At 44.4% G+C, this 26,921-nt stretch overlaps 1 protein-coding gene across 3 annotated transcripts in view; it reads right to left on the bottom strand.

The window, feature by feature from the left end:
* Positions 1–869: 869 nt before the first annotated feature.
* The window catches only part of LOC126163066 (uncharacterized), a 148,131-nt gene continuing 122,079 nt past the window's right edge, over positions 870–26,921 (bottom strand). For 2 of the 3 annotated variants that reach the window (XM_049919969.1, XM_049919970.1), the window contains exons 3-4: positions 19,174–19,270; positions 870–1,941 (exon numbers count right to left, since the gene is read on the bottom strand). In XM_049919969.1, coding sequence (XP_049775926.1) covers positions 1,843–1,941; positions 19,174–19,270 — 196 coding nt within the window. In that variant the 3' untranslated portion in view covers positions 870–1,842. Of the gene's footprint in view, positions 1,942–19,173; positions 19,271–20,219; positions 20,374–26,921 lie in introns of those variants that run through there. The other variant, XR_007535151.1, reaches the window with a different exon arrangement.

Genomic DNA, 26,921 nt, shown 5'->3' with positions numbered 1-26,921 from the left:
AGTGAGAGGAGATACCAAGTATGAAGGTTTCACTAAAAGAGAGACTGGCTAGAAGGATTTAGAATGTTCTGTGTTGAAGTAGTTTGCATATGCCTGCATGCCAAAATTTTTGGTGAGAAAGGTGGAATGAAGACTGGGGAAGCTGGTTCCCCTTTCCTTCCGCTCTCTTAAAGGGGTGCATATTTGCCTTTTTTGGGTGCCAAAAAGGGCAGTTTTCAGTGGTAGCTATTTGTATAAACTTTGGCTCCTCAAATATTTTGCCAATTTGTAATAAATAATGTCATCATGCAACATTCTGCTCTGCTTGAGGCACACTATGGTAGAGCAGAATTTGTAGGTGCTATATTCTGAGGGCAGGGGAGGGAGACAGGATGTGGCACACTGGGACAACAAATACTGAAATGGCCGATACCTTAATTTGTGACTTTTCGATTCTATAGCTGTATATTTTTCTCACACGTTTCGAATAACTGCTGTTTTGTCTATCCATATTTCCAGTTTGTCGAGGACATTATTTTCAATTTTGCATCAGGTACAAGTTTTATAATATAAATCAATCTACTGTCCATAAAACTTTCTAGTGTTATCATCTTGTGTGCATCTCTGGAACAAGACAATTTTTCACATAAAAAAAAGGAGATAGAGAGAGGGAGAGAGGAAGGAAGGAGTAGTCTGCAGCAGAATCAAGAACACATACAGAATCTGAAAACATATTAAAAATATAATTAAAATATGACAAAGAACCAGTGTTTGAAAGCAAAATTTATGAGTTTACATGAAAGTGTTAAACAACTAGAACTGTAATAGTATCAGAGGATAATGAAATTCAATAGATGATTTAATTAATAACATGGAAATGAACTTCGAAGTCATGTGTAGATCATTTTTATTTCTGTATGCACAATGAATCCAGATATAAAATTATATTACAGCAAATCAAGATCAACAACAAGGAAAAAACTAAGAATAGTAACATCCTACTACAAACAGCAACATTCTGTGATATGCTAACAGAAATCACTTACAAGCCAAAAAACAAAATTTGCTATTGTTTATTAATTTTAAAATTTTAATAGAATTGTTATAATCTGAAAACCATATTATTGAACTTTCTTTGTGCATAATAGAAGGGGAAATTCAGATAAATATTTATTAGTCAACATTCATTGTAAATCTTTACCTCTATTGAGAGGCATACCAGAGGACACACTTCCTTTCAAGGTATTTCTGTAATCGCAGGTATGCAGAACTTAAGTGTCACACCACAAGAAAACAATAATTTGTCATTGGAGAAACAATACAATGTAACAATGTCGATTTGACACTTAAATGCGAAAGTGCACACAGCTACAGCACATTGTTATTGACTATTGTGTATCTGTGTTGGAAAGCTGACCTTAAGTTACAGCTTCAGTTGATGGAAAAACATGATTTCCCATTCTCATCTGAGCAACAGCATTATCCATAAAGAGCCTTATAGAGCTTCCAAAATTTCAGTACTCAGTAAGTCATTCTGTTGCAGTGATCTGGAATTTACACTTTTTTTCACTTGCAGGTATTCTTTCAGCTTCATTTCCATTGTTGAGAATGGAGAATTTGTCTTCCTCGTGGTTACAGCAAGTGTGCTGAGTCGAGTATACCAATTGTTTGAAATCTGGAGAAGTCACTTAATATTGTTTCTTCAATGATGAATTATTTCTTGAAAGAAGCTATCAGGATCAACTACATAACAATGATTACTGCATTTGTTGAAGCCACTATTTTGTTAACCAGAAAGGTCAATGGAAACTTGCAACTACATATCAATAACAAAGAACTAACCATATTACAGCCATCTTCCAATCACTTGCGTTCTTTCAGTGCTTCAACAACAGCAATCAGTTTCTGCAAGGTAACAGATAGTTCCTTGGCACAGATTTTTGCTGTTTCCCTCTCTGCCCTCTGAAAATTAAAAGGCACCATTAAAACACTGACATCTGTCAGAAAATGGCTGGAAGGGAAAGGGGAGAGGATATTTATGATGCAAGTGCAAGATCCAGAAAAGATGGTTTAAAGCCAATTCTGTTTCTGAGTGAATTATTTCCATATGAAATAAGAACATGAATGCAAACAATATTTGCAATGGAAGAGAAGAACCTGGTTACCACAGGCCAAATGTGTCTTATAAATTAATTAAATGGCACCTACAGCTAATATCAGTGCTAAGCAAACCATTTAAATTTAAACTAAATTATCTCAAAACAAGAATCTTCTTTGAACACTTACAAAACTATGGCTGCTTTAAGTGAATGGTTTGGATTTGTCAGCTTCATCAACATGACAGAGATATTTTTGTGTGTGTTTCTGTTGTCAACAGTTGACTAAAATACATAAAAGGACAGCTCTTTTATTGAAGAAGATCTCTAGCATCATTTTTGATTAATTGTTGTTGTAGATAATAACAGAAGTGTCACACACATTTTATTTTGCATTATTGGTCACAGAGTGATTTGTGTCATCTCCCTTAAAGCTCCAATAGCAAAAACATTTGGAATACAGTCAGTTTAGTTAGAATTGATACACGAGAGCTTACAGTGCAGGTAATGGATCTGGTAATGTGTCTTAATCTTGTCTACTCAGGTGGAGGCATTAGGAAGCATATCTTCTATCAGCCATTGAAACAGCACTGTTCAGGAAGTCAAGGGGTCAGGACTTAGGAGTTGGCATCCAGCATAGGTAATTTGTAAGACAGAACAGGGAAATTAGTTAAATACATTATGGAGAAACAATACAATGTAACTGAATGTCGATTTGACACTTAAATGCGAAAGTGCACAGAGCTACAGCACATTGTTATTGACTATTGTGTATCTCTGTTGGAAAGCTGACCTTAATTTATGTCGTAGTTTGGAACACAGGGGGTGCACCCCTGAAATCAACCATTGTCCGAAGGACGAACACGCCCAAGTTAAAATGTAGGTAGGGGAGTGCAGAGGAGAGCATGTTGCCAGGCTGAGATGATAGCAGATCATGCATCTATTCTGGAATCAGCACTTTGTTCGCATCTATTAAGGGGGGAGGGGAGGAGCAGGAGACGGGGGGGGGAGGAGCAGGAGACGGGGGGGAGGAGCAGGAGACGGGGGGTGGGGAGCAGGAGGCGGGGGGGTGGGGAGCAGGAGGCGGGGGGTGGGGAGCAGGAGGCGGGGGGGTGGGGAGCAGGAGGCGGGGGGGTGGGGAGCAGGAGGCGGGGGGGTGGGGAGCAGGAGGCGGGGGGGTGGGGAGCAGGAGGCGGGGGGGTGGGGAGCAGGAGGCGGGGGGGGGGGGGGTGGGGAGCAGGAGGCGGGGGGGGGGGTGGGGAGCAGGAGGCGGGGGGGGGGGTGGGGAGCAGGAGGCGGGGGGGGGGTGGGGAGCAGGAGGCGGGGGGGGGGGTGGGGAGCAGGAGGCGGGGGGTGGGGGGGTGGGGAGCAGGAGGCGGGGGGGTGGGGAGCAGGAGGCGGGGGGGTGGGGAGCAGGAGGCGGGGGGGGTGGGGAGCAGGAGGCGGGGGGGTGGGGAGCAGGAGGCGGGGGGGTGGGGAGCAGGAGGCGGGGGGGGTGGGGAGCAGGAGGCGGGGGGGTGGGGAGCAGGAGGCGGGGGGGTGGGGAGCAGGAGACGGGGGGGTGGGGAGCAGGAGACGGGGGGGTGGGGAGCAGGAGACGGGGGGGTGGGGAGCAGGAGACGGGGGGGTGGGGAGCAGGAGACGGGGGGGTGGGGAGCAGGAGACGGGGGGGTGGGGAGCAGGAGACGGGGGGGTGGGGAGCAGGAGACGGGGGGGTGGGGAGCAGGAGACGGGGGGGTGGGGAGCAGGAGACGGGGGGGTGGGGAGCAGGAGACGGGGGGGTGGGGAGCAGGAGACGGGGGGGTGGGGAGCAGGAGACGGGGGGGTGGGGAGCAGGAGACGGGGGGGTGGGGAGCAGGAGACGGGGGGGTGGGGAGCAGGAGACGGGGGGGTGGGGAGCAGGAGACGGGGGGGTGGGGAGCAGGAGACGGGGGGGTGGGGAGCAGGAGACGGGGGGGTGGGGAGCAGGAGACGGGGGGGTGGGGAGCAGGAGACGGGGGGGTGGGGAGCAGGAGACGGGGGGGTGGGGAGCAGGAGACGGGGGGGTGGGGAGCAGGAGACGGGGGGGTGGGGAGCAGGAGACGGGGGGGTGGGGAGCAGGAGACGGGGGGGTGGGGAGCAGGAGACGGGGGGGTGGGGAGCAGGAGACGGGGGGGTGGGGAGCAGGAGACGGGGGGGTGGGGAGCAGGAGACGGGGGGGTGGGGAGCAGGAGACGGGGGGGTGGGGAGCAGGAGACGGGGGGTGGGGAGCAGGAGACGGGGGGTGGGGAGCAGGAGACGGGGGGTGGGGAGCAGGAGACGGGGGGTGGGGAGCAGGAGACGGGGGGTGGGGAGCAGATAAAGAGAGGGGAGGAGATAAGGAGAAGAGGAGAGTGGAGAAAAAGACTGGTGAATTGGCAGAGAGCAGCACACAATGAGGGTGAAGTCACTAAGCAACTATCATTTTGAGAGTGGAGTATCTATTTGAAATGACGTATTTTTCAACAACTCTATCATCCAAGACAGGGGGTCGGCGAAAGAAACCAATTATTAATTTATTCCCATTGTCAAATATAGGCTCTCCCAATACTAACTCACAGGAACTAGGTACTTCTATTGTAATATAAGATAAACTGTCAAACTGCAACAAACACATCACCACCAACTGTATTTAATCTACGTTTATGAACACTGTTACACCTTTTGTAGAAATTGTGACTGAATTTACCTCTGACTTTAGCTAGCTTTCAGGACCTATAAGAATTTGAGCTTCAGCACATATTAGTGCTTGGAGCCATGGTTCTTTCCCAACATAACTATGTCAATTTACAACCACAGTACCAAATGTTCCTAGGTCTACCCTCATTCTGTGTTTGCCCCGCACCGAAGCACTTTTTGTACTATTGTGAGACACACTAACCTAAAATCAGCTCAGGTCACAGCCCCTGCTACCGATGTAGCTGCCACCTGTATGTAATGTACCAGTGATCTATTAATTGAGATCCAAAATCCTACTGCCCCGTTGTGTTAGCCAGGGAACACGCAGCCTAGTTGCTCAAAGAACCATGTGAGTCTCCTATTCAGATACTCAACTGGCTCTGTTCCAAAGGTCCGAAATTGGTCCTCTTGATTGTGCTGCAAATGGTGAACTCTGCCTAGGTCCCACAAGCAAGACTGGCAGTCTTTACCATTTCAGGTTGGCGCCAGAATCCACAGAGAATCTCTTTCGATCCGAAGTGACACACATCATTAGTACAGATACGAGCCACCACCAGCAGTTAGCTGTATCTCTGTGCTTTTCATGGCATCCAGAATGACTCTTCACTCCTGTGATGACTCCACCATATGCACAGTGAACTACTTCCCATTCTACACAGCTAGAAATCTAAGGGACCGCATTATGCACCTACCACTGGACTCCCCCTCTGTTAATGGGCACATCTTGCAGGTCGAGAGACCTCCTCTGAAACAGAGCGATTGACTGCATTTGGCTCAGCATCTTTATCAGTTACAGGTAGCACATGAAACCTGTTTGTCAGATGAACTGGAGAGGCTCTTTGAATGGTCCCACAGAAAATCTTTCATTGCCTGTCATACCTTGAAATCACTGCCCACTGACCAAGAGTGAGGGATCATCCTTAATGTGGGCAGTAACCGGGGCAGTCACTGTAGTGGACCAGTCAGGAGATGCGAGCGATGTTCTCAATGTGTCTTGCAACCACCTCCCCCCCCTCCCCCTACCACACACACAGCAATGCTCACTGACAACATCCTGAAGCTGCGTGACTGAAGCCAGTGCCCCTTGGAGCTGTGAGCTAAGAGTCACCAATTAAGTTTGCAACTGAGCACAGCATTCACAGTCCCTAGCCGAGATAGAGACAGAAATATACACTAAACATTTTTAATAATGCAGAATTGTGGCTACTAGACACACAAATAAACAAGAAATTTAAGAATTCAGACAAAAATGCACATAGTAAATAAAAAATAAGTTGCTTCTTATTGTTAGAAGCTCAAAACAACTCATAATCTAAACGCTATGCTCTGAGGTGCTGCTGACTTTTCACAATGGATTGACAGGACATCACAAAAGTGTAAATAAGGGCAGCTCATTTTGTATTATCGCAAAATTGGGGAAAGAGTGTCCCAGATATGATGCCCAAGTTGTGATGGAAATCATTAAAATAAAGACTTTTTATGGTGGTGAGATCTTTTCATGTAATTTCAATCAATGGCTTCCTTGTCCAAATGTGAAAATATTTTTTTGATGCCCACGTATGTAGGGAAATAGGATCATCATAATAAAATACCAAAACTAGAACTAGAGCAGAAAGATTAAATCATTCATTTTTCCCCACATGCTGTTCGGTGTATGAAGGTGGTTCGATGAACCCACAGTCAGACAGCTTGTGTGACTGCAGAGTAGTCACATGTGAATGAATATACAAAAAGACAATGTAGTCTCCAGTGCTGTTATAGGACAGGGTGTCACCTAACTTATTCAATCTGCACCAGGGCAAACAATAAAAGAAACAGAAGTTCAGGGAGAAGCAATACTAACTTTTAGTGTTTGCCGACAACATAATTATGTCGCAGAAGGCAAATTTTTAGAGTATCAGTACACATGTTTATCTATTTTTTATAATTTAAAATTTGAGTATCAGTTACACATGGTAGACACGACTGTAGCCAAATGAAGTTGGGTGATACCGAAGAAAGGAAGACATAAAATGCATCAGACTGGTAACAGCAAGATGAAACAGAAATCTGCTGGCATTTAATATAATAGTGTGCGTCCAGGTGTTCTGCACACGATCAGTCAAACTGAGAATACTTAGTACTGAAAATCAGTTTAAAGTGTTACGAAGCTACGTCTCTGGGATGTAGCTTTATATGGGTGTGAAATGAAATGAAACTTTGCTACTTTTTTTTTGTTTTTGGTTTTAGGGCGCAAAACTTCTATGGTCATTAGCGCCCAGCCTGTGACTTAAGACAGTAAAAAACCGAAATTAAAAACCAGCAGCAATGGGAACAAAGTCATAAAATTGGAGAAACTAAAAATAGAAGGAATTCTTAAAAATCCACTACAGAAAGGGGGTGGTTGTCCCCAAAAAAAGCTTCAAATGACTGACGTCATTTCACTGTCACTAATAAACTGGAGAACGCGGTCGGCTGAGCGCGTGTCATCTGCTAAAATCGACGATAGATCAGGCAATAGCTGTAGACGGGAGCGTAACGGATTAAAATAGGGGCATTCAATTAAAAGGTGTCTTACCGTCCACAGCTGAAAGCAGTGGGGGCAGAGTGGGGGAGGATCGCCGCTTAAAAGATGTCGATGGCTAAAAAGACAGTGCCCTATCCGGAGTCTAGCTAAAATTACCTCCTCCCGACGACGCGTTCGGGAGGAAGAGGTCCAAGCGCAAGGAAGGGTTTTCACTTCCCGCAATTTATTACGGGGAAGTGTTGACCAATGCGCATGCCATAAATGAGCAACTTTGCGACATAAACCGCTCCGTAGATCGGTGAAGGGAAGCGACTGAATAGCTGGCCGAGGAAGAGAGACTGCAGCCTTGGCCGCTATATCGGCCGCCTCATTCCCACAGATACCAGCGTGTCCCGGGAGCCAGAGGAACGCCACCGAGACGCCCCCCAGGTGGAGCAAGCGCAGACAGTCCTGAATCCGGTGGACCAGAGGGTGCACAGGGCAAAGAGCTTGGAGACTGAGGAGAGAGCTGAGAGAATCTGAGCAGATAACGTACTGTATCCGCTGATGGCGGCGGATGTAGTGGACAGCCTGGAGAACAGTGTAAAGCTCCGCAGTATAAACCGAACACTGGTCGGGAAGCCGAAAGAGATTTGGGGTGTCGCCAACAATATAGGCACTCCCAACACCTAACGATGTTTTCGAGCCGTCGGTGTAAATAAATGTGGCGTCCGTCATTTGTGCACGTAGAGTAGCAAATGCCCGACGATAAACAAGTGTAGGGTTACCATCCTTGGGAAATTGACAAAGGTCACGGAGCAGGCAGATCTGGGGACGGAGCCAAGGCGGTGCTGTACCCCAAGTTGTCAAGAAGGTTTTAGGAAAGCGGAAGGAAAGAGAATGGAGCAGTTGACGGAAGCGGACTCCCGGGGGTAGTAGGGAGGAAGAGCGGCCTGCATACCCTACATCAAAGGAGGCGTCGAAAAAAAGGTCATGGGCTGGATTAGCAGGCATGGAAGACAGATGGCTAGCATAACGACTCAGGAGGACTGCTCGCCGATTGGACAGCGGAGGTTCAGCAGTCTCAGCATAAAGGCTTTCCACAGGGCTAGTGTAAAAAGCTCCAGACACTAAACGTAATCCACAGTGGTGGATAGAGTCGAGACGCCGAAGAATAGACGGCCGAGCAGAGGAGTAGACTATGCTTCCATAATCCAATTTCGAGCGCACTAAGGCGCGATAGAGGCAGAGAAGGACCACTCGGTCCGCTCCCCAGGAGGTACCATTCAGGACACGGAGGGTGTTAAGCGATCGCAGACAGCGAGCCGAAAGATAGGAAACGTGGAAGGACCAGCATAGTTTTCTGTCAAACATAAGACCCAAGAATTTAGCGACGTCTGAAAGCGGAAGGTTGACAGGACCTAGATGTAAGGAGGGCGGAAGAAACTCCTTACGTCGCCAAAAATTGACACAAACGGTCTTACTGGGTGAGAAACTGAAGCATGTTTCGATGCTCCACGAGTGGAGGCGATCGAGACATCCTTGAAGACGTCGTTCAAGAAGGCTGGTCCGTTGAGAGCTGTAGTAGATCGCAAAATCGTCCACAAAGAGGGAGCCCGACACATCAGGAAGGAGACAATCCATAATTGGATTTATGGCGATGGCAAACAGTACAACACTCAGCACGGATCCCTGGGGTACCCCGTTTCCTTGGGAGAATGTACGGGAGAGAGTAGTGTTCACCCGCACCCTAAAAGTGCGCTCTGCCATAAATGCGCGAAGAAAAAGGGGCAGCCGGCCTCGAAAGCCCCAAGAGAACAGTGTGCGGAGGATGCCTGTCCTCCAACATGTATCGTATGCTCTCTCCAGATCGAAAAATATTGCTACCGTTTGGCGTTTCCGGAGAAAATTGTTCATGATATAAGTGGAGAGAGCAACAAGATGGTCAACTGCAGAACGATGCTTCCGAAATCCGCATTGGGCTGGTGTTAAAAGACTGCGGGATTCCAGCCACCAAGCTAAACGGTAATTCACCATACGCTCCAAAACCTTACAGACACTACTCGTGAGAGAAATTGGGCGATAGCTAGAGGGGAGATGTTTGTCCTTTCCACGTTTCGGAACGGGAACGACAACAGCTTCCCGCCACCGTCTGGGAAAGGTACTGTCGGTCCAAATTCGATTATAAAGGCGAAGGAGGTAACGCAGACTATGGGTTGATAAATGCAGCAACATTTGGACATGGGTACCATCCGGTCCTGGGGCGGAGGAGCGAGAAGAAGAGAGGGCATGTTGGAGTTCCCGCATGGAGAAAACAGTATTGTAGCTTTCGTGATTTTGAGAGGAGAAAGCAAGATGTCGCACTTCCGCTGCACGTTTCTGCGGGAGAAACGCTGGCGGGTAATTTGAAGAGCTCGAAATCTCAGCAAAGTGCTGACCCAACGAGTTAGAAATTGCGACGGGGTCCACTAAGGTATCATGCGCGACAGTGAGCCCAGAGACCGGGGAGAAACTAAGTGCGCCTGAGAACCGTCGAAGCCGACTCCAGACTTCCGAGGAGGGAGTGAAGGTGTTAAATGAGCTAATAAAGAATTTCCAGCTTGCCTTCTTGCTATCGCGGATGACGCGACGGCATCGCGCACGGAGCTGCTTATAGCGGATACAGTTGGCCAAAGTAGGATTGTGACGGAAAATGCGAAGAGCACGTCGCCGCTCACGTATTACGTCACGGCATGCCTCGTTCCACCAAGGAACTGGGGGGCGCCGGGGCAATTCGGAGGTGCGTGGTATTGAACGTTCCGCAGCTGTAAGAATAACGTCGGTAATGTGTGTGACCTCATCGTCGACGCTGGGAAAGCGACGGTCATCGAATGTCGCTAGGGACGAAAAAAGTGTCCAATCGGCTTGGGCAAATTTCCAGCGTCGCGAGCGCATATATGGCAGTGGAGGCTGCAGTCTAAGGACACATGGAAAGTGGTCACTCGCGTGTGTATCATCAAGGGCGAGCCATTCGAAGCGCCGAGCTAGCAGAACAGTACCGACCGCAAGGTCCAAATGAGATAAATTTGTCGTGGAGGCAGACAAAAATGTGGGGACCCCAGTGTTGAGGCAAACTAGATCCACTTGGTGGAAGACGTCTAGCAATAGAGAGCCACGTGGACAAGGATGTGGAGATCCCCAAAGCGGGTGGTGGGCATTGAAGTCCCCAACCAGCAAATAGGGGGGTGGAAGCTGACTAAGAAGATGAAGGAGATCAGCTCGTGCCATTGGTGTGGATGATGGAATGTATACAGTACAAAGAGAGAACGTGTATCCAGAAAGGGAAAGACGGCGGCGACAGCTTGGAAGGAACTGTTTAAGGGGATTGGATGATAATGGAGAGTATCATGGAGAAGAATCACGAGTCCTCCATGGGCTGGAGTGCCTTCAACAGAGGGGAGGTCATATTGGACGGACTGAAAATGAGGGAGAACAAAGTGGTCATGGGGACACAGCTTTGTTTCCTGAAGACAGAAGATGGCCGGCGAGTAGGATCGTAAGAGGCCCGACAATTCATCCCGATTGGCTCGAATGCCGCGGATATTCCAGTGGATAATGGACATAGGGTGAACAGAAAATGGAGGAATGTGACCAAGGGTGCTGTCAACTGAACGACTGCTCAGAGCTTGCGACCGACAGCATGGAATGGCATTCAGCCGAAGGCAGAAGATCCTGATCCATAGGTTGGTCAGGAGCAGCCCCTGCCACCAGCGATCGGCCGGTTGACCGGCCACCAGCAGTGCGCCTCGGCGACACAGAAGACGGCCGAGGGCGATTTCCGCCAGGTGGTGCTGTAGATGGGACACGCCTTGGTGGAGAAGGAGAGGAACTGGGTTTCTTTGTAGCCTTCTTGGAAGAATGATGTTTAGATGAAGGAGGAACCAATGGTTGTGAAGTTGCGGTACGTAAAAACGCTTCACGAGTATGCTCTTTTTTCGAAGACTTGGCGTCTGACTTTTGGGCTCGAGATTTAGCAGAACCCGACGAAGGGTGAGCCATAGAGTGGGCAGGCGAAAGTGGTGAGGTTGAACGGGCGATCTTTGCGCTGGCCGATCTGACGACCGTGGTACTAAAGGTGAGGTCGCAAGTCTGCGTGGCCACCTCCTTTGTTGGCCGAGGAGAAGCAAGGACAGTGCTGTATTTTCCTGTCTGGGGCACAGTGGGCTGTCGACTGGCGAATAATTTTCGAGCAGCAAAGGTCGACACCTTTTCCTTCATTCTTATTTCCTGGATGAGCTTTTCGTCCTTAAAAACGGGGCAATCTCGAGAGGAAGCAGGGTGGTCACCCATACAGTTGATGCAGCGAGGGGATGGAGGTGGACAAGCACCCTCATGGGCATCATTGCCACACGTAACACATTTGGCCGGATTGGAACAGGACTGGCTGGTGTGATTGAACCGTTGACATCGATAGCAACGCGTAGGGTTTGGGACGTAAGGGCGAACGGAAATTATTTCATAGCCTGCTTTGATTTTCGATGGAAGTTGAACTTTGTCAAATGTCAAGAATACAGTGCGGGTGGGAATGATGTTCGTGTCAACCCGTTTCATAACTCTATGAACAGCCGTTACGCCCTGGTCAGACAGATAGTGCTGAATTTCTTCGTCAGACAATCCATCGAGGGAGCGTGGATAAACGACTCCACGCGAGGAATTTAAGGTACGGTGCGGTTCCACCCGGACAGGGAAAGTGTGGAGCAGAGAAGTACGCAGCAATTTTTGTGCCTGGAGGGCACTGTGTGTTTCTAACAACAGGGTGCCATTCCGTAATCTGGAACACGACTTTACAGGACCTGCAATTGCGTCGACACCTTTCTGAATAATGAAAGGGTTGACAGTGGAGAAGTCGTGACCTTCGTCAGACCAAGAAACAACAAGGAACTGTGGCAACGATGGAAGAATCGTCTGTGGCTGAGACTCAGTATACTTACGTTTGTGAGCAGACATAGTGGAAGGTGAGAAAACCATTGCGGAAGAATCCCCCATGATTACCGGCGTCTCCGATGGCGCGCTCCTCCCTTGTGGGGGCCCTCTCTGAGGGCACTCCCGCCTTAGGTGGTTGTTCACAACTCAGGTCACACCTCCCGACAAACGGACAGAGGGACCAATCGGCACTTTCGGAAGGTATCAGCTTGGGTAATCACCCCTCCCTGGGCCTGGCCGTTACCAGGGGGTACGTACGTGTCCTACCTGTCTACCCGGGGTGGGGAATTACGCGTTACCCCGTCACCGGCTACGCACAAAAGGCGTGGGTCGGCCTTCAGACACGCACAGGGAGGAAGAAAGAGAAAGGGAAAGGAAAGAAGAGAGGTCTCAAACGCCGCAGCGGAGAAAAGGGTAAAGAGAAGAGGTAAGAAAAAGAGAAGGACAAAGGAAGGAAGAAGACATAAAAGCAAGGAAGGCGAAGAATGCAGTACATTTACGAGCGTCCGTCTCCGGAGGCACAAACCATACTCCCAGATTGGGAGAAAGGGAAGGAAAGAGCCAGAGGTGAGGGGAGGAGGGGCGAAGATAGGGATGGGGAAGGATGCGGAAAGGGAAGGTATACAGCCCGGAAAGGAAGGAAGGCCACATTAGCTCGGGGTCCCGTGCTCGCTACGCACGTATCCACAAAAGAGTTGTGGACCCCCTGGGGGGAATAAACTTTGCTACTGTAAGCAGGTTATAACACTTGTCGGTAGCAGTAGTTCTGCAGAGATGAAATACTTGCACAGGATGGACTAGCATAGAGATCTGCATGGAAACAGTCTTCTGATGCAATAGCAGCATGAACAACAATAAATCAGAGTGGCTGAAATCACGGAGTCTGCTGCGTACTCTTTCTGACCAGAGATGGAGTTTACAGTCTGCCACTCTAACGTAACACACTAAAGGTGCGATTCCAAACACGGCGACAGCGACTGACCGCGGCTGCAGAAGACAGATGGCAACGCTGCCGCCTGCTGTCGGTGCATTGCGGAACGCAGCGACAGACAAGCTGTGCAGTTGCTGGGAACAAGTGCACGAGGCGAGATGTCTGTTAACACCACCGCTGTTGTTGGAAGAGGAAGACGATGACGTTTTATTGTTGCATTCCAGGAAAAGACGAAAGCTGGTAATGCCTTCATATAAAAGTAGAACTGCAGAAGGCAGTTACACAGCACTGATAGAAAGACATTTGTTAGGTGATGAAAATATCTTCGGGAGCTACTGCCGTTTTAAATAAAAGACAGTTTAATGACCTAATGGCACAGTGCCTAAGTAACGCAATAAGTGCAGAAAAAAAAAAAATTATATTTGACGCTGAGGTAAGTCCACAAAATGTTATACATTATTAGATTGTGCTGCAGTTCCAAGACTTTGTGAGAGTTGTGGAGGTTGAAGGGCTGCTGTTATCACTTGGCTGATGTGTGTTTCACTGTGCAGCCATTATTTCATAATCAGAAACGATCATACTAATTTTTATTTTGGCTTCTGCCTTATAAACTGGAGGTAAACTCCTTACAACTGTGCTGATGTGACGGAAAAATAAGTCAATATCATCATCTTTGTGTTCCATAAACGTTTTTAGTAAATTTTGCCTAATTTCGTCCCTTTCTTTCCACATTTGTAATATTGTATCATCATTACTACGAACTTTACTGCGTTTTCTTTTCTGTGCTGGCACACAACGTTCATCGTTTGTTACCACAGATGTTTCACCACTATTTCCTATTGTAGGTATTTCTGCCGTGTCTTCTTCCTGTGATGCCGAAAGGTCCAGTTGACAAGTTTGATCTCCACTCTCTTCTAGGCTTTCTTGTTTTGTTGTCTGTGATGATGTCAATGTAATATTTGTTCCTCCAGATCTGTGTTGTGCAACACTGTCAAGGAACGAAAGCTGTTTGTGTCTTTTTGTTTTTGAATTTGTTGAGGCAGCAGAGCCCGTTCCTAATTTGCTTTTCTTCTTGAACCTCTGGTAACCATCCCTTACAAATTTCCACTTCTTCTTACATCACCTGTAAATGGAAATTATATTAGCTGTATGTTTTCGTTTGTTTCAGATTCTTGGCCACAGGCGAAAGTTACCAGTCTTTATCATTTGCCTATCGTATATCACCATCTTACATATCAAGAGTTGTTAAAAATGTTTTGAAGATATTAAGAATAAGGCTGCTGCCCATGTTGATGCCACCTTCTACTGAATCAGATTTCAGACGTATTGAAGAAGAATTTTGGCTTAAATGCAATATACCTAATTGTGTAAGCGCTATAGATGGAAAACGTTCACATAAGGGCACCAGAGAAAAGTGGATCTCTGTTTTTTAAACACAAAGATTTTTTTCAATTGTTCTGCTCTATTGTGGACGCAAATTGTAAATTCATTAGCGTTGATGTCGGTTCTTACGGAAAAGAGTCTGATAACAGTATATTTCAGAAATCGGCTATGGGCAAGAAAATAGCCGCAAAGGAGTTTAATATACCTCCGCCAAAGTGTTTGCCAGGCACAAATGTGGGTATGTTCAGCCAGTAAAAGCAGTCTCCGGTCGCTATGCGGTTCGGCGGCAGCAGCACTACTGGTCCCTGACCGGATGTGCGGTCTGCCGCCGAAGCAGGTATACGGAGGCAGACGACGCTGTCGCCGCGTTCAGCACGCCTCACATTGCAAACAATGGCAACCAGTGGTGCCGCCTGCAGCCGATTGGTGCAGTCTGCGGTCGTGTTCGCAATCGCACCTTAAAGCTCATCTGTTTTAAAAGAACTCAACAAGAAAACATATGACCAAGGGAACTACACTCTACAACCTGCACTAGCATCATTTAGGTACTGTGGTAATTTGCACATTGAAGATAGCTATATTTGAGGTTTTACAAATGACGAAATGTCATGTGATCACTGCATGTCACTCTAAATGCAATGTTATTTATGAATAATTTGGTGATTTTAGCAGACACAGAAAAAGATCCGAAATGAGTGCTGCACATGTTTACTGAAATAGCACAGGAATACCAATCAAGCATCTCTGCAACAATGACTAAACTGATTGCATTCAGAGAAAAGCTGGTCAATCTGGGGCAAGGTAGGTAGTTATTAACAAAACAATTCAACATGGTAACTGGACATCATTGGTGGGATATAAATAATGGAATGAAGAAATTAACTACTTATATAAAGTTGAGGCATTGAGTCACTGACAGACACTTGAAAAGACAGAGGTGGAGAGTGGGACAGAGGAGTAAGGGTTGCCAACAGCTGGCAGGGAGAAACAGTGGACAGGGTATGAGTGTGGTACTAGGGAGCTCATTCTGGGTGCAAGCAGAGAGAGTTGTGTGAAGCACACAATGACGCAGAGGCATGGATCAGGAGGCAAACAGAGGAAGAAGGACACGGAGGAGAGGTGGGTGTGAGGCCATGATGGTCCCGGACCATGGGTGGTACTGGATACATGACAATGGCCAGTGGAGATTGAACCCAAGAGGGTTAGGGACTGATGAATGTGTTGAATAAACAATTCCCACCTACATAACTACGACAAGCCAGTGTTGTTGGGAAGGATCCAGATGGCACAGCTTGTCAAAACCCTTGTAGTTGCATTCACTCTGTTCTTGGCCACAGTGTGCTGCCTCTCCTGTCATCGACCACACTTCCTCAGTCCATCATCTCATTCTCCACCACCTTTCTCCCCTCATCCGCTCAACTCAAAAACACCTAACCCCCGCAGAGCTGCAGTGCCAGCACTGTGTTGTTGCCCAGGGCGGTGTGTGATGGCTCTGTACAAGGATTCATCTACACCACATTTTCAGTCATTTATTCGTATTTGCCTACTGATGACTCCGAACAGAACAGGTCAAGAAGTTCATTTACAAGGGTGTGCTGAAAAGTAATACCTCCAATTTTTTAATGTGAAAACTCTTAAAGATTTGTAAATGAAACAAGCATTAATAATGTTCTACATTTTTATTCTCCGCATCTGCAGCCTCTGCCCCTAAAGGGCTCTAAACTGCAGCATCTAACGTGGCAATGTTTAACTTAACTGATGGTGCTTAAGAAACAAAATGAGTGCTGTGGCATCTGCAACAATCCAATGCCGCGGGCCCATCTGATTCTCCTCTGCTTCCAAAACTAAAGAACATCTTCATCTTCAAGGACTTCACTTTGATAGTGCTGAAGCGGTGCAAGCAGGTGAGATTGTGGCTCGTCAACAAATTCAACCATTTTACAGTGATGGTAACAAGAAATTGGTCTCTCATTGTGAGAAATATGTTCATTACCAGGGTGATTTCATTGAGAAGTAAGTATGTGGAAATGAAGAATAAAGATGTGGAATGTTGTTAATTTTTATTTTACTTAAAAAGCTTTGAGCATTTTCACGTAAAAATTTTGGATGCATTACTTTTCAGCAACCCCTTGTACTTTGTTTGTTACATTACCAAAATCACATAATTACAAAGTTACAAATATTTCACATTCTATATGGAGCAATTTAAAGGAGCTTCCAGGGCAACAAATGAGAAGGATAACTTAAATTCTACAAAATAATGGCAGGGCCAACACTGCTGCATGGGAACGGGTGTTTAACACAAACTAGATAATAGGCCAGATGAGAAGAAACCACAGAAAGGTTTATTAATAGCAGGCTATGCCTTACCTGACACAGAAGAAAAGACATCAGAAGGAAACAAGAGAACTAGATATTTTATCTTAATAAAGCAATAATGAAATACAAAAGAAATGAAAGGAATATATTACAAGACTGGATGTGGCCTGAATTTCAAACAATCTGATGGACATCATACTTGAACGTGCAAGAAGAAATGTGTGATAATCAAGAAAGAGATGGCTGGACCAATAATTCTGGTAAAAGGAACAAAGATTAAGATTTAAAGTTCTGTTGACATCAAGGTCATTAGAAACAAGGGTTTTGGGGGCAGAACACATTACGATATAATTTTTGATGATGATTATATAAGCATTACATAAATCTTATTTTAGTTTGAACAATGTGTATGTGTTAAAGCATATATAAGGTAGATTATTCGTGTCTTCAAGGATGAATATTTTACAGTTCTGTGAGAGAACAGACAGAAAAAAAAATGTTCAAATGTGTGTGAAATCTTATGGGACTTAACTGCTAAGGTCATCGTTCCCTAAGCTTACACATTATTTAACCTAAATTATCCTAAGGAGGGAAACCCCCCCCCCCCCCCCCACACACACACACACGAGGGAGGACTCTAACCTCTGCCGGGACCAGCCACACAGTCCATGACTGCAGCGGCTTAGACCGCTCGGCTAATACTGCGCAGCTGAGTACAGGGAGATTGGTTCACAATGAAGTCCATTTCTGTATGTTTGAGGTCAAATAAGATTCACATTATGGTGAAAGAAAAAATTGGATGTAATATGGCAGTAATCAAACTGCAAGTGAACCACAAGAAAGAGAAATCACTTTTACTAGAAGAAAGATATTCAAGTGACGAATACATGTTAATTTGTGCTTCACACTGCACCTGAAACCTGTAAAAGACAAAAAAAGGAATTAACCATTGAGTGGGTGAGTCATTTTACATAATCCAAGCAGGAATGCAGCAAACTTTGTACATGTGTGAAGTATATGCTGTCTTTACATTACCAGGGTAAAGATGTATGAGCTAATTCCTAATTTAATTAAACAATGTTAAAATTAGCTTGTCTTGTGTGATTTAAATCACTGTTCAGTTAAACAATAGTAAAAATAAACTTTCACTATATCACTCAAGATGTCGTCGTGGCTGACATATATTAATCTAACCCAATACTTTTCTTAAACACAGCAACACACTTACTACAATATAAAATGACACAGGTTTTCTACGTGCAGAGTCAATTGTCTTGCATATTTTCAAGAACTGTTGGCACTTCTCACAGGCATGAGAAGTTTTCACATGTCCTTTGCAAACTAAACTATGGCATGAGCCACACCTTATGGTAGTAGAGGTGGCGTTTGCTCATCCACTTGTCACTCACCATCGTCTTGTCTTGATGGAAGGCTCCTCAATTCTTTCAACCCCTGGTTTTTGTATTTCTTGAGGAAAGTTGGTATGTTGGCAGGAAGTGAAGGAATCTTAGCTCGTTCCCCAAGCTGAGGCTTCAAAATGAGAAACTGCGTCTTTCAAGAAAATCGTTTTCTTCCTTTTGGATTTCCCCTTTAGTGCATGAAAAATGATTTGAGCATCGATTCCTGCTATATCCATCACAGCATAAAATATGACCAAAGGCTATCTTCTTGTCACCTGTGCGATGGAATATGCACAACCCAATTGACTGTGTTGACTCCACATTAGGAAATGGGACACGAAGTAGTGGATGAGTTTTGCTATTTGTGCAGCAAAATAACTGATGGTGGCCGAAAGAGAGCTATAAAATGTAGACTGGCAATGGCAAGAAAAGTATTTTGGAAAAGGAGAAATTTGTTGTTCTTGAATATAAATATAAGTACTAGTAAGTCCTTTCTGTGCATATTTGTATGGGATGTAGCATGGACATGAACAGAAGCTTTTGCAGTGTGGTGCTGCAGAAGAATGCTGAAGATTAGATGGGTGAATTGCGTAGCTAGTGATGAGGTACTGAATAGAATCTGGAAAAAAGAAATTTGTGCCACAACCTGACTAAAAGAAGGGATAAGTTGACAGGACATATTCAGAGACATCAAGGGATCACCAATTCAGCATCTGATGGAACTGAAGAGGTTAAAAATCATAGGAGGAGACCAAGAGATTAATACAGTAAGTACATTCAAAAGGACGTAAGTTGTAGAAGTTACTCGCAGAGGATGTGGCTTGCACAAGAGAGAGTACCATGGAAAGCTGTATCAAATCTGTTTTAGGGCCAAATATGACAACAAAAAATAGGTTATGTAAATAAAAGACAATGACTTACCAACAGTGGAAGTATTTCTTCAATTTTTTCCTTAATTTGCTGACACTCCATATCATCAATGATGTCAATCATATCTTGAAGAGTAGCAACAGATGCCCTGAAACACATTTAACTATTTCATTGTCTTCATTGTATTAAAACTTTTACAGCATTAGAATTGCCTACCAATTAGAATTTCAATGCAAACAAGAAATGGAAATCGTGGTCAGTGTGCCATCAGATAGATTTGGTAGACGGTGTGTTGAGAAGCAGAAATGGACAAATTTGCTTATGGTACTTGTTTTCATCAGGGATTTTATGGCAAAGAGGTGAATAGTGTGCGCGTGGTGGGAGAGGGAGTGTTTTAAGTCAACAATAAAGATCACTACGATGGCAAAATAGCTTTCGCCACTATCATTTTACTTAAACCAACACAAAAATCAACATTAAATATATGCTCTAAAATACATATGATTGGGAGAAATAACAGAATGACACTATTGGCTTGGTGCACGATTTGATATATTCTCTCTTACTACCACACACTTTCTCACCACTTGAGTTCTTTGCTGCATACGTGTCTGGGGCTACGGACTGTTATATGACCAAGCTATTCGAGCGGATCACACTATTACGAAATGATTACACTTCTGCTGAACTCTTCATGCCTTTCATTTGCACAGTGGAAGGTTTACTTAAACCCTTTAACCATGGCTTTAAGGTTTATGGAAACGTCTTCTTAAGAACAAATTAGTAATAATGAGCTACATATCGTGACAGAGGTAAGTTAAAAAATTAGCCTAAAGACGTCAGTAAAATATTTAATACCATGGAAGTGAAATTTCATATGTTACTGGTGCATTTCGGCTCTTTTTTAACGTACCTCCGCCACACGTGTACCCCAGTTATCACTAAACGCATACACTCTTGTATTAACAGTTACAGTTATTTCTCTTTCATGCAGTAGAAGTCACAGATAATTCCCCGTGCCTTGCCACGAATAAACTTAACCTCTAATACGCGTTTATCCTACGATCTGACGCATTACCTTCAGCTTATAATCATACCTGCTGGAAAATCTACGCGCGTTGCGCCTGCACTTGACAGCTTCGAACGGAACACAAATCTACCTCAGCGTCGCCAGAAGCCCAGGCACAGTTGACGGTCAGGTCGATTGAGCTGTTGTCAGCAGGCTCACGCACATGCGCGGGGCTGAAGTCGCATATGAGCTGAAGTTTCGATCGATTAATAGCCAGGCACGCACGGGCGATTTTTCTGTCGACGCGACTAACAACCGCTGTTTAAGTACATCAGGATGCGCAGACAGCGCCAGGAAAATCGCAAGTACTCTCGGTATCATAACATGTAACGGTATCGCCATGGCATTCATGGAAACAATTGTTTGGTGGCGCTTTTGCTACGAAGAACGAGAAAACGGCGCACATATCGTTACTGGTTGCATCAAATTCTAACTGGTGAAAGGCCAGTTTTACAAATCACATGAGGAGTTACAAAATCTAAATAAATGCTTTCAGTACAATCGAATGAGTAAGAATACTTTTGACGCACTGCCTCAAGCAATAGGGCAGAAAATAACAAAACAAGACACAATTTAGAGGAAGTCTGCAGCACCTGAGAAGTGGTTATCACTGACCTTGAGGCAAGCACATATCATTTCATTCAACAATTTTTATTGCCTATGATTATTTTACATTACTGATCGGATACATCAAGAATATCACTATCAAGTCGAAACTGGCGAACTTGTTTCCCGTGAAAAGTGCAAAACCAAGTTGCGCACTGAAGTTTCTGAGCTGTTGCGGTTGTCTGCAGAGGGGCACAGAAAAACGGTTTGTGGAGGTTCCATTTCATTTAGTACATTTGACGAATATGGCTGAGCGAATGAAGTTGCTGGAGAATAAGTTGCTCTAATAGTGTTGGTATAACGCATGTCTGCAGGGGCGGTGGCAATGGAGTATCATGTTACACTGGATAAAATTACTCCAGAAATCAGCTAATATATTACACCAACAGATTCAATCATTTTTTATACTTACGTAGCAATACAGATTGCAATTTATTTCAAAACACATTTTAACAAAAGAATAAGAGCGGCAAATAGCTTACTATCTAAACCAATAAGTATCATTTAACTTGAAATGAGCGTCTTATTTTTATTACGAGGGAAATCCCAAAAGTAAGGTCTATTTTTTTATAAATACATAGACATGTTTATTTCTACAATGGTTTACATCAGTTTATAGCTTGAACATTTAGCTATTTTTCGACATAATCACCATTTCTGTCGAAGCATTTTTGTAGACGCTGTGGCAGTTTTTGTATGCCCATGTCATACCAACTCGCCGCCATGCTGTTCAGAAAGTTATGATCATCATCTTTCAACTAGTCGTCGGAGCTGAATCGCTGGGACCATAATTAACGCTGTAAGGTACTGTGAGACTCTGAAAAAACTCAAACGGGCAATTCAGAACCGAAGAAGAGGAATGTTGAGAAAGCGCGTACACATTCTCCATGACAACGCTCGCCCACACATCGCTCGGCAAACCGTTGCTCTCCTACAAACAGTTTCAGCGGGACAATCACCCACCCACCCTATAGTCCTGACTTGGCGCCCAGTGACTATCACCTGTTTGGCCGGAAAGCGATTCAGCTCTGACGACGACGAGGTGAAAGAAGAGATTCATAGATTTCTGAACAGCATGGCGGCGAACTGATATGACATGGGCATACAAAAACTGCCACAGCGTCTACAAAAATGCATCGACAGAAATGGTGGTTATGTCGAAAAACAGCTAAATGTTCAAGCTGTAAACTGATGTAAACCATTGTAGAAATAAACAGGTCTATGTACTTATAAAAAAAAATGAGACCTTATTTTTCGGATTACCCTCGTAACACTTTTTTACCCTGAACTCCAAAACAGTTACCAAAAACTACTTTAAGCAACACTAAATTTTACGAATTTATCGGCGAAGGACCCCAATTCGCCTTTTGTTAAGCGATATTCCATTCTCCCAACCCCCCCCCCCCCCCCTCCCATGACCGACTTCTAGAATCGCCCCTGCATGTTCGGATGCTGTGGAAAAACTGGTGGATGCTGATGTCTTGTATTCCTCATTTTGTCTTCCTTAAGTTCTTCCTTTTGTTTCTCTTTCAATATATTTAAGAGACATTCCTCGTATGAAGCAACATTCTTGGCTTCTCTTTTAGTAGGATGTCTTACTTTTGTGCTCTGTGCTGCATCGTTGTCGTCGTTTTGTTAAGATAACTTTTGTTGTTTGCCAGAACTTCGATGTTTGCCAGAACTTCGATGTTGCTAGTGGTCAGTCTGTCTTCCACTGGAGGGAGTAGAAATAACATTGCAGCGAAGTACAGATATTTTCTCCGTTTTCTTGCAGCCTCGCCAGACAGGCTTTTTTGTGATGCCAGTTCTCTCGCAAAACAGTCCTTCAGATTCTTCCATTTCTTTTGAACTTATTTACCTGTCATAAATGAAATTAATACTGCGTACACTTTATTGTAAGTATGTAGCCTAATATTCCTATGATTAAACATTAATGCTGTTACTGAATATTATTTCTTCCAGATGTCTTAATTGGATAGAGCTTTCGCTCATTACGCTACGAGTATCTGCTGGGATCCACTCTAATCAAAGAAATTGTGCAGTTTACATGCGAACAGTTGTGGAAATGTATACATCCTCTTTATATGGCAGAAAAAACTCAGGATGACTGGATAATTATTACCACACAGTTTTTAGACAGAACCGACTTTCCGTATTACAATAGTGCTGTGGACGAATAGCATTCAAGACACAAGGAACCCGCCAACACTAGCTCAGAGTTTTATAATCAAAAGATTTTTTTTCCGACAGTACTTTTGCGTGTAGTGGACGTTGACTGTTGTTCCACAGTGATGCCCGTGCGCTCTTACGGCGAGAGTGGGCATTCTGAAGCATTCATGAAATCCAACTTTAGTCAAAGACTTAAAGTTAATTAGTCCAACTTTCCAAATCCTCGAAAATTACCTCACGACGAGGAAGGAAACTTAAGTCTTTTAATTTTGTAGGAGGCGAAGCATTTGCACTATCTAGACATTCTGCAGCCTTATTCTAAGAGAATTCTGACAATGAAACGGCGTGTTTTTGACTAACCTACGTCGTGCTCGTAGAATGGGGGAGATACTTTTGGGATTTTGGCTAACAAATGGAGAATATTTCATCGGCCTATCGATGTGGACGTCGGTTTTTCAGACATAATCGTAAAAGCATGTTGTATTCTACACAATTTCGTAAGAAGAAATGACGGTGTACGAATCGAGGACAAGTCATACGAATGCCTCCTGCATCACTGTGAGCCTATAGGAATTAGACCTAATGTGGGGTACACAGATTAGGGATTACTTTGCAATCTGATTTGTTATTCCACAAGGATCAGTCAGTACCTTGGCAATATGACAAAATATAAATTGTGGTCATGACGTTGTCTACATGAATGAATAAAATTTGTGAACTTTGACATATCTTTGTTTTTATTTTCTGGTCCAGGCAATTCAGTCCAGTTCCGAATGACGCTGCAGCACATTTCACCCCATAATTTCTCTTTTAAACTGCGACCACTGTATTATTGTAATTTCCTACCGTAGAGAGCTGGCCTCTTTCCTACTTATGCAATTCGTCTTTCTGAATCGACAACACAACGTTGTCTTTCGCAGCGCAACTCTCGTTATCAGACGTGCTGCTGGCGCACAGAACTTGTCTGTCTGCAAACACACTGCGAGAACGACTGAGGAAAAGCATAGCAAGTGCGTGTGATCCATTCAGCATCTGCGACTCGCGTAGAATAGAGCAGGTTGCGTTTTTCAAATTGCCGCTACTGTTTGATCGCAGGTGCGCGCGCTCGTGTTCCAGCCATCGTTTTTCAACTTTGCGATAAACTAATCGAGCGATGGAAAATTACCCGTGCGCGTCTAAAGACTAGATTATACGACGACACTGGGTTGCGCCACGCTGCATGAAACGAGACGCACGGAAATGATTTCATAATACATGACTGTAGAGACACGGCGACACCGTTGTTCAGTTTCGTCGTTTTGTGAGTGCCGCATTCGTGCCTAAAATGAAAGCTTTGGCAGCTGCACGATTTGTGGGGGAGTTAATGCCCGTTTGCGTGAAATCGCTGCACAAGACAAGAAATAAGAAACTTGTTTGTGTCCGTGGCTGAATAAAGAAGAGGCGTCATCTCGGTTGTTCGGCGATCTAGCTGAAAGAAACTGTAATGGAAGCCCCGAAGTTATCTTCGTTATCTTAGTATGCTACCAGAACAGTTCACGTTTCTTCTAAAGGAAGAAAAATATTGTAATGCATGAAGCAATGTCGCCAGAACTGAAATTACACGTCACATTGCTTTCTATATAGGGCCCAGAACTCTCGTTCTGCTACGAGGTTCAGTTTTAGTTTGTGATGGCGCATTTACATTAACACCATATTTAATTAAGCTTTCTTCAACACATGGTCCACTGAGCTTCAAAGAAAGCTCGCTGTGTTGGCGAAAAATTCATTTGGAATTCTGGTTTCTAAATTTTGCTTGTACGAAAAGCCAATACCACTACAGGGTGTCTACGTGGACAAGAAAAAAAATTCCCAGATTTTTCCCGGATTTCCCGGTTAAAAACACAATTTCTCCCGGATGAAATTACGTATAAGGCGGGTGAAAATACATCCTTGTTAAGTAGCAGTATACTTTCCCTCGGAGCTGTAAAACCTATCAGTCCTTTGAATCGTAAAGGTCTTATACCGGCGGAGGACGTCCCAGCACTTTAGGAAACGAAATCCAGGAAAAACAATGCGTTTGGAAAGTCGTTTGATGCGAGACAATATGCACAGAGTTTATTTTCGTATTGCTAAAGTATATACACAAATTACAGCACGGTAGCTTCGGAAACTCTAAAATAGAGATTGCGTTGAGCGATGCACTTTTGTCAGCCAGTCATAGTTCATGTCACATGATCTCGCTAGCGAATGACGGCAGTTATTCAGAGCACGAGGCCTACGAGAAAGACAGGCCGCGGCGCGTACGTTGCGAACGTGGGCCGAGCTCGCTCAGCAAAGTGCGTTTCTACAGCGGTTAACTCTTAAGTAGATGTGTATATACGAACGAGAATTGCATCGTCTATTGGCATCCACTGATATTAGTCCTACAGTGATAGGAAGTCCGTAGGCCTACTAACAGGCTCTAATTTGGCAATTAAAATCGTGCCAAAATGATTATCAGTTGCGTAGAAAAGTCGAGGTGTTCTGGCATGAAAACACTTGTGACGCATGAAAAGACTTGTGACATTACCCAGTAACACATTATGCACATTTTTTTAAGGTCAATTACACTTTTTGCCATCGATCGCATAATTTTTTATCTATGTAAAAACAACATTAAATATGAAAACTAACTTGAAGCTCGGTCCTTTTTTTAGCGTGTGTTACACGTTAAGTCATATCAAATACAAATGTGCCGGTAAAATTTTAAATAGTGGCATAAATGACTTATCTTCTCGGCCCGACATTTTTCAAATGGCTGATCCTCAAAGTGTTACGTTTTGAATGAGAGTTATAACGCCCTGTGATTTAAGAAATTCACTGCACATTCTCACACGTAACATAAATCATCTTGCGTGGAAATTTCCTTTGAAAGTAACGCATCTCAAGCCACTATTCGTAATATTTTCTGGTGATCTTTTAGAAATGTAAACAATTGTGACGTCACACACATCGAATGCACGTTCGTTGTTACGGACGTACTGCATAATCTTCGACCTAAAGCCTTTGACACTTAAACGATGTCGGCAAGCTGGTCTGTGCATTGTGTACATTACCCATTTTCTATGCAACTAAACTTTTATTTTGGTGTTATTCTCTGATTTGTGTTTCGTTGCTGCAATATTATTCAGCAGTAGTGGACTAAAGTTCTTTGTCAGCGTATCAGATCTTACACGTCACACCTACAAAACTTGAACTGAAATCTAAAACAACGAAAAATCCCGGAATTCTAAAAAATTCCCGGGTTTTTCCCGGATGTCCCGGGCCGTAAACACCCTGCACTACGACTAGAAATAGTTTACTTAACTGTCAGTGCTACATGTGCAAGTTCATCACAGAAAAACAACTCCCCAACAGTATGCAAAACTACAGCTAATAATATACAAGGAGCACGTTCACCAGCCACGTACAAAGAGAAGCATAAATGCAATGACTATTCGAAGCAGTCCGCATTAAGGAGAGAATGGTTTGGAAACTACTTTCTTGATGATTCTGTACCACGTCAACATTTCGAAATTCACTCATTTTCTGAATGACGATGACTACTGTGACTTTAATAAATACACAGATAAATATTGAATAAAAAATTCAACTTTCCAGATTTGTACAGTTTTTTCTCCTGTAAACGCTTTCCGTTAAAAAAGAATCGGCCAACTCGAACAAAGAAATTTTAGTTTTGTAAAAGCCAACTATTCCACAAGCAAATGTTTTGCACGCCTGTATTTTTCATAAGTCATTTGCATATTTACTCCTAATTGAATGAATTTTGCTCTACAGCTCCGCCACTTTCAACCTGTTCATGTTCAAATCGCGTATGACTGTTTCATGCAAAGCAGCGCCTGCTTGTTACTGTACACCATTTAAAACCCACGAACCTAGCATTGATATCCAATAAGCAAACAATTCCCTCCGTCCCTCGCTTCATACTTCAATTTGT

The sequence above is a fragment of the Schistocerca cancellata genome, chromosome 2 (assembly GCF_023864275.1).
Source record: "Schistocerca cancellata isolate TAMUIC-IGC-003103 chromosome 2, iqSchCanc2.1, whole genome shotgun sequence".
Taxonomy (NCBI): domain Eukaryota; kingdom Metazoa; phylum Arthropoda; class Insecta; order Orthoptera; family Acrididae; genus Schistocerca; species Schistocerca cancellata.
Note: the sequence above shows the minus strand (reverse complement) of the source record. Positions and strands in the feature narration are given on the sequence as shown.